Below are 16060 nucleotides of genomic sequence, written 5' to 3'. Positions count from 1 at the left end.
TCCTCAAACCCTTCCTCCATTTTCTCAGTCCATTCTATTTTCACCTTATTCACTTGTGCCTTTTTCAATGCTTGCAAAAGGGGTCTTATGTATGGACTGTAATAAAACCCCCATGCTCTAACATAGTTGCATTAACCCAAAAACTGCTGCATTTGTTTCACTGTATATGCCTTTGAGGTTTTCATAATCGCCTCAGCCCTTTCAGGTGTCACCTTCTTTCCTTCATGTGAAATCAACTGAACTATGTATAACACCTCTTCTTGACAGTGTTGTAACTTCTCCTTGTCTACCATATATCCTTTGCTAGAATAGTCATCAACTGAATAGGATCTTGCTGCACTCATCTTCTGTGGCACTACAAATTACAATGTCATCTACGTACTGTATCATCACACTTTTAAGATCAATGTTACCTAAATCCATATGTAGGACTCTGCTAAAGATTGACAGAGACTCACTGTACCCTTGAGGCAAACAGGTATGTTTCAGTCTAGTTTGAAGGGACGTAAAGGAATGTCAAGTCTTGTGAGTCTTTGTGCAACGAGATTTAGACAAACACATTTTTCAAATCGATCACCATGAAATAGAGAGCTTCCACCGGGATATTGCACAGTATCATTGCTGGATTAGGATCTAATGGAAACTCTGGCCATACAATCTAGTTAATCAGTCTCATATCTTGTATAAATCTCCACAACCCTCCTTTAGATTTTTTTAATTGTATGAACTGTGGTGTTACACAATGATTCTAATGGCACAAGAATTCCTTGTTTCATCAGTGGTGAAATAGTCTGAAATATACCCTCATCAACCTCTTGAGACATGGGGTACTATCTTGCTTGAGGTAAAATTACTCCTGGCTTTAACTTTACTTTGAATTCCCCTACCCCCTTCAATACACCTACGTCATAAGGGCCTGTAGTGCAGAGGACAATTGTCACCTTCTCCAAGTCTTCCTAAAAATATGCTGGACGCTGCCACATTACTGCCATTCACTGTGGGACTTCCTTCTTTTCTATTTTTATACAATATGTGATGCTCATAAAGAACACCACTTCATTATCTTTTCGATCTTCCCAAATGTCATCATCAGTGATGTCAGTCAGTCTGTACCCTTCCTCAAGAGCTATTACTGTTCTCCATGGTCTACACTCATCATCTATTCCTTCGAGCATTGCCATTTCCCTTCATACTATGGCTGCTTCTAATTCTATAGGGATTGTCTGTCTCCCCTCTTTGCCCATAGGTATTTGTGGTCTGAACAAAAACTCATCAGGTATCCTCACAAAAGTTCCCACTAAGCCAGGTAGCCATGTCAGTAGAATACTCACTCCATACAGAAAAACTTCTGGCTCTACTGACCGCCTTGCAGAGCCAGTTGCCCTGTGAATGCCTGTATAAATTCACCCACGTTTAAATAATGTATTCCTGGAGTGGAGCACACTATTCCCTGATCAGTGAATGAAATCGTCATGTTACATTTTGTCATCAAATCTCTTCCCATAATGCTAACCGGTGTCTGTCGTGAATATAACAAAGGAACAGACATGTCACACTCTCCTATAGAGTCTGGTAATCCATCAGTAAAAGGAATTCAAATTGTAGCTCCAGAGGACCCTTGAGCATTCATGGCAATTCCCGACATTGGATATTTTCCCTCTCGTATACAAGAACGAGTAGCCCCAGTGTCTAATAGAAAAGATAAAGATTTGCCTCCTATCGTCACATCGACCCTTGGTTCCTATTGGGGGTCTGGTGTCACAGATAGTACTGAACACATCAAGTCACCGTGTGAGCTGTCCTATTGTGGGTACAGGCTCATCCCTGTCCCCGTGAAAGGATTTCCCCCTACCACAGTGACACCTCCTATTCTGGGTGTCTGCACTTGTCCTGTGTTTGCATACTGCTGTGTCTTCATGGGGGCTTGTTTCGACTGCCCTTGTGGTGGATTCATTTGCACTTGCTCTGGCTGCTGTATCTGCTGCACTATCAGCACTTATGTCTGATATACTGTGTGATCTTGGGCAAAGCCTTTCCTAGTTTGTGTTCTATATGGTGGAGGATAAGCTTTCTCCCCTCTTGAGAATTGTCCATTCTGTACATTCCCTTGTCTCCCATATACGCGTGCAATTTGCCCTGTCAGTCCACAAGTCCAACATATTACCCTTGATTAAATCCTCCCTGGGTGGTCTGATTCTCATTCTGTGTGTTCTGAACCCCACCTTGATTATTTTGGAATCCACCTCTGCCACCATAGCCCATACCTCTGCCCGTGGCACAAACCCATATCCACCTTAGTCCATCAGGCGCTGATTATTCGCCTGCAATGTACCTCTTATTTCCTGCATTCCCAATACTTCTCCGCTTGTCAATACCGCTTCTATGGGAAATGTAGGCATTTGTTTCTATACTAGCTCGGCTTCCTCAATTTTCATAGTTTCATCCTTCTTTCGTTTTTCCCTTGCAATATCCGACAGTGATGCACAATCGTCAACTGTATCTCAGCCCATGGCTTTGCTTTCATCCCCACTTGTTTTTTCATTTGCCTCTGTACTGGCGCAGGCAACCCCTGACATAAAATGTAGTAAAATAATGCCAAATTTTGTTCCGACGGCTCTCGAGTTTCAAGCTGCCATTTCTTCTGAATGTCCTGAATGTAAGCAATAGGGTCTTCATCTTCCTTGATGTTACGTGTCATGATAGCACCCATATCTGATGTATCGTGATAATGTACCCTGAGAGCCCTTCAAACATCTGCTCTGCAATTATCAAATGGTGCTCTGTCATGTGATGTGTTTTGTGCTATCACACTTGAATACCCTGCTTTCCTCCATATGTCATCAGCTCTTTCCCCAAGAATAGCTGCCAGGGGACCGTTTATGTCCCCTATGGCTAACGTATTTCCTCGTGTCATTTTTTCTAACTCGCATGTCCATTTCCCAGTGCCCAAAGTTAAACTCGAGAGCTTACACCTTAAATTATCCTTGTCCATCTGTGGCCATGGAATATACTGTGGCCTTGCTCCCTGTTTTTCCAAAAAAAGAAACCGTGTTAACCCCAATCCACAGTCAGTTCCCATCGTCAACCTATCCATTGCAGGGATGATCGTCCCTGACTGCCGTCTTGATGGCAGTGACCTTAACCTGCTCACGTATGGCAGTGATTGATTGTCCTCTGGGATTCTCTGGATATGGTATGGGATCTGGCGTCCTGTCCTTAGGTTGTTCCAGATCTGACCATCTTACTTCTTTGTCCATTTACAGGCTTCCCTCTGGGACGCAAGCAAACCACCCCTATGCCTCGAGGACGGACTCTCTTTCCTCATCTGACATGTCTTGTCCCCAACTAGTGTAACTATTACCCCTTCAACCATATCCAGGTTCAGTCTACTTAAAGACAATGCTCTACATTCATCACTGAACAGGCCTTCCTCCTCTCTTTGTGATCGAGGCATTAGGAATCGATCATTGTTCCCTCGAGTTCCATGCTCGCTATTTTGTCTCGACTGTTGATAGGTTTTATCGAGTCTTTCTCCAATGCTTTCTGCATCAAGCCGTTCCTTGTCTAATGCAACTCTAGATGCCCCTGCCATTACCTCCTTTATCGGAAGGAACACTTCTGTTCTATCCCATCGTATTTCTGGGCTTGGCCCTAATGGATCCTTATGAATGAGACTGGTATCAAGACCCCACTGTCTCCTCCTTCATTCTATTTCTTAAGCTAATTCTCTTTGCTTTCGCACCTCTCTTCTGATTCTTTCTTTCTCTTGCCTTTGTTCTTCCCTCCTTACTCATTTCCTTCTTTCCTCTTCTTCCCTTCATCTCTGTATTCTTTTGTCTCTTAATTTCTGCACTTCTTCCTCTTCTCTCTTCCTTTCTCTTGAAGCCCTGTGTCTATCACTCTCTGTCTATAGTCATATTTTCTTTGCTCTTTTGCCCGTTCTTCTATTTTCTCTTGCTCTTCCTGATACATCTATTCTCGTCGCTCCCTGTTCTTCCTTTTTAGTTTGTCTTCTTTCAGTCTCTTCTCTCGTTCTTTGTCCCTTCTTTCTTGCTCGTCCTTATCTTCTCTCTGCCTAACTTCTTCAATGTTTTTCCCAACTAATTTGAGCAATATTTGTCCTCCCATCCATTTGTTCTGCACAAGTGCTATCTCGTCAGCTTTATCCTTCTCTCCTATCCATCTCTTAATTTCCCTTTCTATCTCTGTTGATATATTCATCCGCTCACTCTTTTCATCTTTGTCTTGTATGATTTTACAGATCTCTTCTTTTCTCTTATTCTCCTCTGGACTATCATCACTGCTGTAAGCGGGAGGTTTGTATATTGGATGAATATACCCCATCTCCACTTTCAACTCCTTTAAAGGATACAACCCTATTTCTTCCTTGCTATCGCCTTTTACTTCGGGCGAGGTAAGAGGAGCTGAGGACTCAACACCTTCCTCCTTATGCTGACTAAGCATCCACTTCTCAGGTGGCTGATCCTCTCTCTCTTCCTGGTACATTTTCCAGAGCTCTAGAACAGCTAACCTTTTCTCTAACTTCTTTCCCATGTACGCAGCTTGCAAGTATGTGGTCATGTGTTGCGATACCACTTTTGACAATGATCCCCCTTGCGGCCATGGCATGAACATTTTGTCTGCTGTGCCTTTCACCCGTTCCGCACTATACTGTTTGAGCTTGGGCATGTACTTTGGCAGTGTCTTACATAAGTGCATAAGAGGTGTGTCTCACATGATAACAAGTCTCAATTGACTGTCAATACTTAACAAATTTATGAAATCACCTTTATGCTTTAAATTTAAATCACCACTTTTTCAATTCCTTTAAACCAACAAACATGAGCATGCACCATTAATCGCCGCTCAAGCCTCTAATTTCTTAATGAGCTATCTCTACCTCTGGATTGGTACCAACCTATTCACTAGGTAGTCACTATAGCTCCTCCACTTTTTTCAATAACTTCACAACTTCTATCGCTCTTCGATATTCTTACCCAATAAACAAACAGACAGACTAGCGGACTTTACACATTAATAAATAAAGTGAACACACTTTTTTTCTCTCTCGCCTTTTCTTAATACCCTGTGCAGGGTTTGAAACGTTACCTTACACAAACCTGTTAGTGCATTATATTTTTCTGCTGTACCCCCGTCGGGATTTGAGACGTCTCCTTCTGAAACTCTCGTGAGTTTAGGACTCTAGGCGCTATCTCTTCCTCACACAATATTTCCTGTTACTCAAAAATGATCACAGCCCCATCCCCTTAATTTGCCATTCCCCTTAGTCTATTCACCATTCGTTTGTTAATCGACTCAAGAGCTTAGGTATTGACCCCTCCTCCACCGACCACTTTGCCTTCTGTCTGCAGAGCACCCATGGAAACTGGGCAGGGATTTCGTCAAAGGGGACCTGCCCACCGTCTTGGTTCTTCTTGCAAGATTATTTATATTCATTCGCTCTCCACCGGAAACACGCAATCTTCTGAGTAATGGTGGAGGATACTGGATCATCCGAAAGACTGGGGACAAACTAGTTTGGAACTTTGGACCATCCGCAGTGTTACCACGTGAGCTTAGAGCCCTTTGGATAACACACATGCAGTGGATGGGTTGCAGAATAACTCTGACACCAAATAATCAAACCAACTCAGGAAGATGGCAAAGTTTTCTGTTTTACTAACAATTGTCTGAAACAGGGAGTTTCAACAGACTTTTGCTCAAGTCTCTCGCTCAAGTCTCTCGCCATTCACATAAAAACACATGTATATACTAATAATTTGTCATAAGTGATATCATACTATGTTGAAAATGAGAAAAACCTACTAGCGCTTGTGATAGGCTCAAGGAGAACCTCTAAGTATACTTTCTATAAGGGGTGAGGTTGTGATTGTATGTCTACTGTCAGGTGAACAACTACCCCCAAAGCAAGTAATCTTCAACATTATTAAGTACACAGTATATCATTGGCTCTCAAACTATAAGGCCCTTTTTTATACGGCCATTAAGCAGCATGTGACTCAGGTGCCAGGAGGTGGACTTGACTTTACCCCCCCACCCAATTAGCCCAACGTCTCTCATCACCCATGCCTTCTGCAATGAAGATTGTCTTTGAACTTGGCCTTGCAGTGTATTCATGTCTCTGGGAATATAAGGGAGGGTGGGCAAGCACTATTGTAGTTCTGGAACTCAAAGCCCAACTCTATTTCCATCCTTGGATCACATGACTTGAGATCACAATTTGGACCATTTTGCAGCATTTAAATGTCTTAAATCAATAAAACTTGGCACACTTGGTGTTCTTTCTTTGCACCTTAACAAGGGATGATTCCGCTTCTTACGTTCACTGTCTTTGAGGATAGATAAACGGCCTTGGCTTACTTCAGCCTTAGTATCAGGTCACACAGCCTTGCCACTCGTGTCCGGTTCTATGTTCTTTCATCGCCGGTAATTTAAACGCCTGGCATTTAAACGTGTGCATAATTATGAAAATGTACATCCATTTTTTTAAGGGGTTAACCCCCCAAAAACCCCCTCCCCCACCGATGTTTACCTATTCCCTATCCCCAACCGCTTATCTGCCCTTTCCCACCCCCCTAAAAAATTTTCATAATTAGGTGCATGTTTAAATTCCAGGCGTTTCTATTAGCGGTGATGAAAGGACGTCGTACCTCGTGTCCACCATCTCAGGTAATTCTTTGTTGCGACACAGCTCTCGGCCTTTCCTCTTTATGGGTCTGGGCTTACTTAATACATGACACTGATGTCCAGTTTCTATACAATGGTGGCTTCGCCTGCAGTCTATTCACTACGTATAGCCAGCTTCTATGATCACTTAGTATACTTGCGTTACAGCGTCTGTACAGTCATTGAACGGCTTGCCTTTTCTGCATTGCGTCACACACATGCAATCTTCTTTTCACATCCGAAAGTTTACTCGATTCTTAACTTCGTCATCAGTTTCTATAAGGTCTATGCATTCTCTTCAGCCAATCTTCTCAGGGCATCACACTTGTCTCTTGTGACGTCACCAGCTCCTCTTTCGCTCTTTCTCACATTCCTTCAGGGAGTTCCTCCCTCAGATCATCATCTCTTCAGGAAAACATCTGATATGGCTTTCTCAGTAGGTATCTTCTTTTGAATATTCTCCAAGGTATGGTCAGAACTGCTGGTGTCAATCATGGCACAATCTCAGGCTCCTAACATACCAGAGGTAGGGGGGCGGGACTTCCTGCAGAGGCATTCAACTGCTCCTCTACAAAGATGACTGCGGTTGATCTTCATAAGAGGGTGCGGGTCCCAGACCTGTAGAATTCTTCCCTTTTGGTGCTGCAGACCTGGTTCATTATCCTGCCAGCTACTGTGACTATGAAGCTGACTTATGTTGCTCTTCAAAGAAGGATACACATGCCATGCCCATGGCATTCTCTCCCCTTGGTGTTGCGGTTCCTTTTTGCTAGGGTTCTTAGCTTGTATCTCAGGAGATTCTCTTAGGCCCCAACATTGAAGTTCCGGCGTTTGCCAGTTCCCTTTTGTACCCCTTCCAACAACCATGTTATCCTTTGTACCTTTACTGTCTCGGCCCAGTCTTTCTCTGGGTTTTCTGCATTCTGCTTCAGGTTCTCTAGGCTTTTCCGCACTTCATGCATGCTGCGGCGTCTCGCGGCATGGGCAGATTCTCAGAAGGTGCACCTTCCTGCAGCTGCATGGTCCTTCTGCTTGGCTGACCAGGTCATCCGCCACTCTGCTCGTCCGGATGTTCCTTCCGGTTCGGACCAGGTAAAAGCCTCTCTGCCTGCCTGGTAAGCTCTCCTGTAACCGCTCGAGTCCTTTGCTGAGCCGAGCGTTCCTGATGCTCGTGGTTCCTGACGCTTGTGGTTCCTCCAGGGAGGGGCTCTCTCTTCCTGATTTCATGCATCAGCTTTGAATGGGACTTGCCCAATTAGCTTTCAGGAACAACTGGACTGGTCTTTCAGGTTCTCATGATTGCACTCTATGCGACCACACTGCTTCTTCGACCCAGTACGGATCTTTAGGTCTTCTAGTGAGTCAATTGGTCTCTCCCTCGACTCAGTACTAAAGGGATACATGTTCCTTGAGGAGTCCACCCTCTTCCTCGTCCCAGTACTTCTTATATTGGTCGCATGACAGAAGCACTAGGGAAAGTGTTGGTGGAGGGGGGTAGGAAGGGGTGTTAGGGTTAGGTGGGCTACAGGGATATCATGTCCTGCCCAGGTCATCACTAATCCCATAGGGGGCTTCCCTCCACATGAGATCCACTGGCTGAAATCTCGGGTAGCATCCTCACCCCACTGGCCTTATGGTAAGGGGCTCCCCTAGGGTAGAATTGACAACATCTGGGGATTCAATAAATTGAGCATGTGAATGAGCAATTGAATGCTATGCATGAATGAGCAAGTAAGTGTGTGTGAATGTATGTGCGTGCGCTTGTGTTTGCTAGGCTGCTGCACTGATTTTGTCAGGGGAAGACTTGAGGGGGAACGAGGCAAGTTTTGCTTTACTGGGCATCTGTGATAAAGCAAGTATGATAAGTAATATTAAGTGTGTAGACTGCCATGTTGGTGCAGCCAGTCTAGCCCTTTCTTCTGTTGCATAACATTTATTTTGTAGTGGGTATGTATGATAAAGCAAGCATTAGAAGTGTTATTACGTAGCTAAACCCGCATTTTGGTGCAGTCAGCATAGCCATTTTTTACTCCGACATGGTATTTTCGACTGGCCATTTATGATACAGTAAACATGCTATGTATTCTTACATGTCTAGACTTGCCTACATTGCTGCAGCCAATTGGACATGTTTTTATTGTAGCAGTATTTTTAATCGCAAATCCAACAGGAATATATTTTTATGTGGGGATACTGGAATATATTGGCAGAGCCAGCTAGGAAATGTTTTCTTATAGTATCATTACTGGCATGAGTATTTCTTATCTGGGAATGCTGGTATGTATAGGTGCAGCCAGAAAGGAAAGGTATGGGCACAGCCAGCATGAACATGTTTTTGTATACTGGCATATATTGTGGGCAAAGGCATCATGAAAATGTGCGGGGAAATGCTTCTGTGCACTCTTCATGAATTGCATCTATTACACTTTGTCACCAATTACCTTACAAAACCGATTGCAAACTGTTTGGATGTTTACCCACGTTTTTCACAGAAGGTGGGCTGTATAATACAACTTTTTAACCCATTATCCAAAAACATGTATAGGGAGAGAACCCTCCCAAACCATCTTGCTATCCTCGGTCACTCTCACATTTGTGTGGCAAATATTTATGCCCCACCAATTAATGAATTCAGCTGCCCCCACTGGATGGGAGGGATGCCATTCTAGTGCAGCAAAAGGCTTTAATTGTTGGGCAATGATACTCCTGTATTCTCTACTGGCAAAATGTCTTTGCTGCAGATACTGCCCTCCTGCATTCACTAACAAAATGGGGAACATAGACAGACTCACTCACTCACTGCTTTCAGCCACATCAAAGGGTCTGCTGAGCTATTACCAATGTGAGATATAGTTTGCTCACTGTGAATGTACCGGCCTCACCAATCTCACTCTGTGAAGAGCAGAGCCTATTTCTCCAAAAAGTCCAGCGGGGGGTAATGGGGCATAGGGAGGTATGGTGCCCCTCAATCTTCCCCTGTCTAGATCTTTGGTTGCAACCAAAATACATGCTGGCCTGTCCTGTTGGGCAGGCTCATAATCTTTATTACCTACCCATTGACTTGGACTGTGCGTGGCTGCTATGCCCATTTGGCGGGACAGCTAGACACCTTCCTGCTGCAAATTAGGCAGACACCCATACCAACCCAGGTGCAGCAGACAATCTGGATAGGTGAAAATACCCAAACCAGTTGATATCATACCAAAATACTGAACAAGAAAATCTCGAACACCAAAATGCCGAAATTCCAAGTGCACATATCCACGCAATTATATATGGGGGGTGGGCTGGGGTAATACACAATATAAGTGGATTATGGAGGGCTGCAGGGGCTCTCACCTGCATATGATAGCGGTGACATATGCAAACAAAAAAAAGTAATCGACATTTTCGTGTTCGGGATTTTGTTGTTTGTAGTAATCACACAGATTCAACGGGATTGCCTCTCCCTGCTGTGAGGGAAATGGTGTGGCGTGAGACAACATCTGGCAGCCAATGCTGCTACTAGGGACCTGAGGCGAGGAGTGATCACAGACAAAGGAAGAAAGTATAAACATAGACAAAGGACGACTGGCCAAAGCCACTTTATGGCCATTTTGGGTTTCGGCGCACTTAGCAGCTGTACCTCATCCGTCCTTAACAAACCACCAGTGATATGTAGCCCAATGTTTTGCCCTGAGTGTGGGCTAGTGCTGCTGAAACCATTATTTAAGAAAATATCTTTCTTGATGCTGCCCACCTCCAACTTTGGTGAAATGCACATATCCTTCTCTCCACTGACTAGGAATAGTAATGCGGCTGTCTCCAATGCTCTCTCTCATGAATATTGGGGGTGGAAGGGGTGATATGATTGGTTATTTATAACACGCTTAATAAATCGAGGTTTCTAAGCGCAGACCGGGGGATCGAACCTGTGTTGCTCCGCGTCGTCTAGCTTTCAAAGTGAGCACGTTACCCCTGTGCTACTCTCCCGAGATAGAGTGAGAAAAAGAGAGGGGCAGGGCTCAAGCTGGAAAATCTGTCTGGTATGGTGCAGTCTAAGTGCATCTCCAGGCGCTAGCTCACATGAACCTGCACTGACCCACCTCTTACAGGTAAAAAGCACCTTCACCAATCATAATTCCTGATTGGCAGACATCCAGGTAAACAAACCCTTATTTGCTAACATAGTGAAAAAGATGAAAGATAACAAATTAGTGCTACAGCCAAAACATGGCACAAGTGTTGCCAGTTGCCATGGGATCCAGACATTCTGCTTCTCAACTCGCATTCCCATTTTTCTCCTCTCTGTAGCAATTGTTTGTCCATAGGGTAGTGCAAAGTGCAACCATATGTGCCAAAACTAAAATATTAAAAAAGAGAAACCTGTATATCTTTCTTAAAATATCATGTAATTTCCCCAAGCAGGATCCTTTGCTCTCAGGAATATGCATGTTTCCTGAAAAGCGTCTCTGTGAGGAATGTGTATTTTTTTGTTGCTAGCAACCCTTCGCAAATGAACCAACATGTACACGTTTCGCAGAGTGGAAAGTTAAATCAGGACTTTAAGTGGGCTGGGGTGAGCCGGACAGAGACCTGGCAGTCTCCAAAATGAGTTCCAGAGACGGGGGTCTGCTAGGACTCCCCTTGACTAGCAGTAGGAGTGCCAAAGCCCCCAGGCAGCCTTTTCACTGAAAGAGCTGCATGATTAAAGGGCTATCTCTGTTAGTCGGCACGTCTGATTAGAAAAAAAGGGGAGGCGGGGGCATCAAAAATTAAGATAGTGGTGTCCCTGCCTCACCTTTTGTTCCTAATCAGAGGTGCTGGGCCCTCAGGCAGCCCTTAACGATATTAACAAAAAAAGGAGGGGCTTGGTGAACTGCTATCATTCCTTTTGGTATGCCCATCTCTTCTATTGTTTGTTTCTTAATCACAGGTTCCGACCCACACTGCCCAGAGGCAGTGGTTGGAGCTTGTGATTAAGAAACAAAAGAAGAGGTGGGTGTAGGAAAAGGAATGATAGCAGTGTGCCTAACCTCTCCTGCATGGCTCCGACTGGCCTCACAAGCTGGGAGTCAAGCAATTGCAAACCACTAACCCTCCCAATCACTCCCCCAACAGGTACTTAGGCCACGCCCCCTAGTTAGAGCCCCCATCGATTCTTCCTCCTACTTAAAGCACTCTAATAAGAGCTATTTGCTCTGCTTTTGAAGGCCGGATGGTTTATATATCCGATTGTACTGACGTAAAATACACGCACTCGTTTAACAAACAAACAGACCTCATGTCATTAGCATTTTAAAAAAGACAACCGTCTTAAAAAAATAACATACATTGTTATGAAGGGTTTAAAAATATTAAATCGGTCTATGACGTACCTCCAAACACTGATCCTTTCAAGGTGCGTCCTGTCAACAGCAGCGAAGGACTAAAGCTGATCAGAGACGTTGGTGGAGCCAGTCCAACAATAACACAGGTACCAAATCCAAAGTGAGATGACTGGAAGGCTGCTAACTGATGGAAAAAGAACCACACGTTTACATTTTTAAAAGACATGCAATAAAGAAAATTACCCCGACATCTCCATTTGCTCTATGGTAAAAAAAAATTGAGGAAAATGTTGTACACACAGAACCCAACTTATAACGTGACCTAGTCGCATGGTATCGTTATCGTAGTTCAGTAGCACAGTGCTGCAAAAAGAGCTGTGTGCAGTTAGGTAAACATGGATGTCCACAATATTTATAATTGTTTTTCGACTCTGGTCCGCACTGCAATTCTGTGAAAGAGAGGACTGAGGCCAGCCAGGCGCAGTGAACCTTATACCCTCCTTAAGCACTTGCAATGAGCCAACATTGTAGCTCCTTTCCCTTCAGGTACAGGGCCACAAAGGGGCCTTGGTTGGAAGGGAGGCCTCTTCCTCTTCTCCTGGGTCTGTTTGGTGTGGCAGAGTGCTCCACACTCGCACGGGTGCTTCTGGCCAGTGAGTGGGCTGCCCTGAGAATCTGTTGTGCCTATTTTACTATTGAGCGTCGTAGGGTTCGCAGCCATTGGATAGTGGTGGAGGTTAGCTTGACTCACGCAGATATCAAGATCTGCATTTGGGGAGCAGTTCAGGCAGCGGCTGTGGTATAGGCTGTGGTATAGGCTGTGGTATAGGCTGCAGCGAGAAATAAGAAAAAAGGGTAACAAGAAGAATTTTGGGTAACATGATAGAAGGAGGCGCAACGGTGAGGATGGGCCTCGTTAGAGCTGGGAAGGGAGACTAAGAGTACAGTGCACACATTGCCAATGGGGCTCCAAGCAACAGTGGCAAGTCAAGTCGCAACTTGCCCCTCAAAGAATTACCAGGGTGCCTAGAAGGCAAGGAGGAGTGAAGATGCAAACGGTATGGTCCAGCACAACACTGCTACCCCTGGTTTTGGAAGAAGGACTGGTCAGGAGGCAATCCATTTACCAGAAAGTGGGAAAGCCACAGGGAGGAATTTGGGTAGCCTGATGGAGAGGAGCAGCGAAGGGAAACTCCACCATGTGGAGCTGGGGCCATATAGGCATCTGTGCACGATCGTCATGGCCTTAAAATGGACTCTTTCTTCGATTTCTTCGATTCTGAGCCAGTGAAGATCTTTCCTTGCAGCCGATATGTGGTTTCCAAATTTAATTTCCTTAACAATACGGACTGCCTCATTTTGCATGACCTGGCAGCGATGCAGCTCTTTCTTGGTGGCCCCCACCAATAGTGCATTGCCATAATCGAGACGGGATAGTATGATCGCTCTTGCGATGTTAGCCGCGTTTGTTGAAAGGGTGACAATTCAAGGATTACAAGTGAGGGGTATGGCATATAGAGTGTGGTGAGGACCAGGTTAGTCGATGTGGAAATGCAAATTGATGACATGGAAAATGAAGGGCAAGGTAAAAGGCTCCCATAAGAACCAGAGACAAATAGTCATACTATAAAAGGAGATGTAGCACTGGAATGTAAGTGTGTGGTGGGGGCACAATCTCATCATCAGAGTGCTTGTCAATAGGGTGATAACGGAACGTCAGGGTTGCCTCCAAAGAGACGATTTAGACAGGCAAATACATTAAGGGATCATAGAGGAAGGGCAGGAGCAGGGGTGGGCTGGCCTAAGGGAACTCTGAAGATTTCCCGGTGGGCCTCTGCACCCTGGGCCTCTTTTGTGTGGCATTTCCAAATTTTCTCATAGAAAAAGAATTGGGCTTGCTGAAAATGTGTCATATGGGGCCACTTTGGACATTATTTCCAGGGCCTCTTTTGGTCCCCAGTAATTATTTCCAGGGCCTCTTTTAGTTCCCAGTCTACCCCTGGGCAGGAGGTGACACATCAGCAGAGGTTGCCGATAAGTATCGTTAACTGTATGTGTGCCTTGCTCACATATCTGAATGTTTTATTTGGTCAAATGTAGTTGAGAGAAGTGAGGTGCTTTTCCTACATTTTGATATCACCATTAGAGCGCAGATGGTATTGTGGCAACATTATGATGAGGAATGGAGGTCAGCTTTGCAAGACATTGACTTGGGGGCTTGAGCAGATAGATTGTACGAGACTGGTGGCAGATGGCTATACAGCGGAGGTCTGCATGTGTCATGCATATCGTTATAGTGTCCACCCTCCCAGAAAGGGAGGGCAGTGAGTGCGGAGTAAACATGTTGGGGGCATTAAAAAAAAAGGACATTTATGTGAGCGATATTCTCATCTCCATGCAAGTACCCAGAGAGCTTTGGCAGGCATCTGGTATTACAATTCTATATAGTCAAATTAGGGGAGGAGTATAGAGGAACATGCCAAGATCAGGGGTGGTGTGAAATGGCATGTTAGCTGCTAGAGCACTTAGAAAGAAACAAGAGGGAGAACTGGGTAGCTCACTATCCTGATGAGAGGCTGCTAGAGCTTTGAATGTGGGATTTCATTAAAGTTTTAGTGTACAGTGAAGGATCCAAAAGAAGGTAGCAGAGCAGTCAATCTTTCATTGGTAATGAGCCACCCGAGAAGGTGTGCAAAAAAAACAGTAAACAGAAGCCGCAGAAATGAGGAAAGCAGGTCCACTAAGACTCACATTGATGGGCGCAATTATTATTTAGCAACTAGGTAAAGTATTAAATTAGGGGGGGAAATGGCTTGGGCTCATTCGCCATCTTTCCTGGGTGGCTGGAAGGGAAGTAGGTTCATTTATTAATTGACCAAGAGCAGAACAGGGTAATATATTTTAAAACTGACACAGCTATGGATATTTTTCAGGATTGTGGGAGAGGAGAAGAAATGCATATCTTCCAGGGATGGCGCTTGATAGCGCCATGTTTGTGAAACAGTCAGCACATTTCTGTAATGGGCTTGAAAACAAGAGGTTTGGGTTTGAGCAAATACTTCCTCACCTGCATGACCTTCGGTTTGTGGGGGTTACTTGTATCAAAGGACACTGCAGATAATGTTTGGAGAGGTTTAAGGTGATGGCAAGGGTGTTTGGTGTCACATTAGCACCTGAAAAAATTTATGTTTTGCTCATGTGTTTGCTGTCTAAGGAATTACATTGGATTCAGTAAAGATGTTGCCCTGATTACCAGGGAATGCACTATGGAAACTGAGCGAGTTGTTAACAGGCCCAATTTCATCACAGAAATTGAAGTTATGACAGAGACAGCAAATATTGGTGCATCTAAGTTTTGTCTCTAAGGGTGTAGTACCTGAAAGGGCATTTTGCATAGGACAGGCAAACGGTATTGATTGGTTACATATAATACCGGGAGTGCAGGAGGATTTGTGGTTGTGAAAAGAACTTTCTCAGTTTACAATAATGTGTCTCTCAAATAAATAAACGTTTTTACATTGCTAGATACATACGCTGATACAGCCTTTCTGGAATTATTTCTGCTCCTAGTGGCTGTACCAGTGTGTTGTCACAAAGCCGAGTGGCCTCGACAACATAGACACCAGTTGTTGACTTTTGTGTAAGCGTTTAGTTAAGATGGCCAGTGGCCATGATCCAATATGGCATATAAAATGCCCACAGTCTGTTGTTTGTTTTATAACACAAACACTGGATGTCTTATTCTTGGCTTGCAATAACTAAAGAAAAAGTCTCTAGGTCAGAACCAAAGTTCTCCTGCTGCTATGGTTCAACAAAAGGTAAAGCATCAAACACATGATCTCTTCTCCATGGTTCCACTGCAGTAAAAACACTCCCAGCAAAACAATGTTCTCTTCTTAAAACTAAGTCACTCGTTCTGGGGTCCCATGCCCGAGATATGTCAGTCACTCACTGTCTTGTTTCTTGATTTGTTTTTGTAGCTGTCAGTTTCGTCTCCACCTGGTTACTTGGTTCTCAAGAGATCTTGTAACTGGGTGGTTCTTCACGCTATACCTAAGCAGCAG

General features: G+C 44.4%; 1 protein-coding gene across 3 annotated transcripts in view; it reads right to left on the bottom strand.

Annotated features, from left to right (window-relative positions):
* LOC138515909 (alcohol dehydrogenase 1-like) overlaps nt 1–16060 on the bottom strand; it is a 162396-nt gene that overhangs the window by 28238 nt on the left and 118098 nt on the right. For all 3 annotated transcript variants that reach the window (XM_069630670.1, XM_069630671.1, XM_069630669.1), the window contains one exon: nt 12045–12180. In XM_069630670.1, coding sequence (XP_069486771.1) covers nt 12045–12180 — 136 coding nt within the window. The remainder of the gene's footprint in view (nt 1–12044; nt 12181–16060) is intronic.

The sequence above is a fragment of the Ambystoma mexicanum genome, chromosome 6q, assembly GCF_040938575.1.
Source record: "Ambystoma mexicanum isolate Mex_15411 chromosome 6q, UKY_AmexF1_1, whole genome shotgun sequence".
NCBI lineage: Eukaryota > Metazoa > Chordata > Amphibia > Caudata > Ambystomatidae > Ambystoma > Ambystoma mexicanum.
Note: the sequence above shows the minus strand (reverse complement) of the source record. Positions and strands in the feature narration are given on the sequence as shown.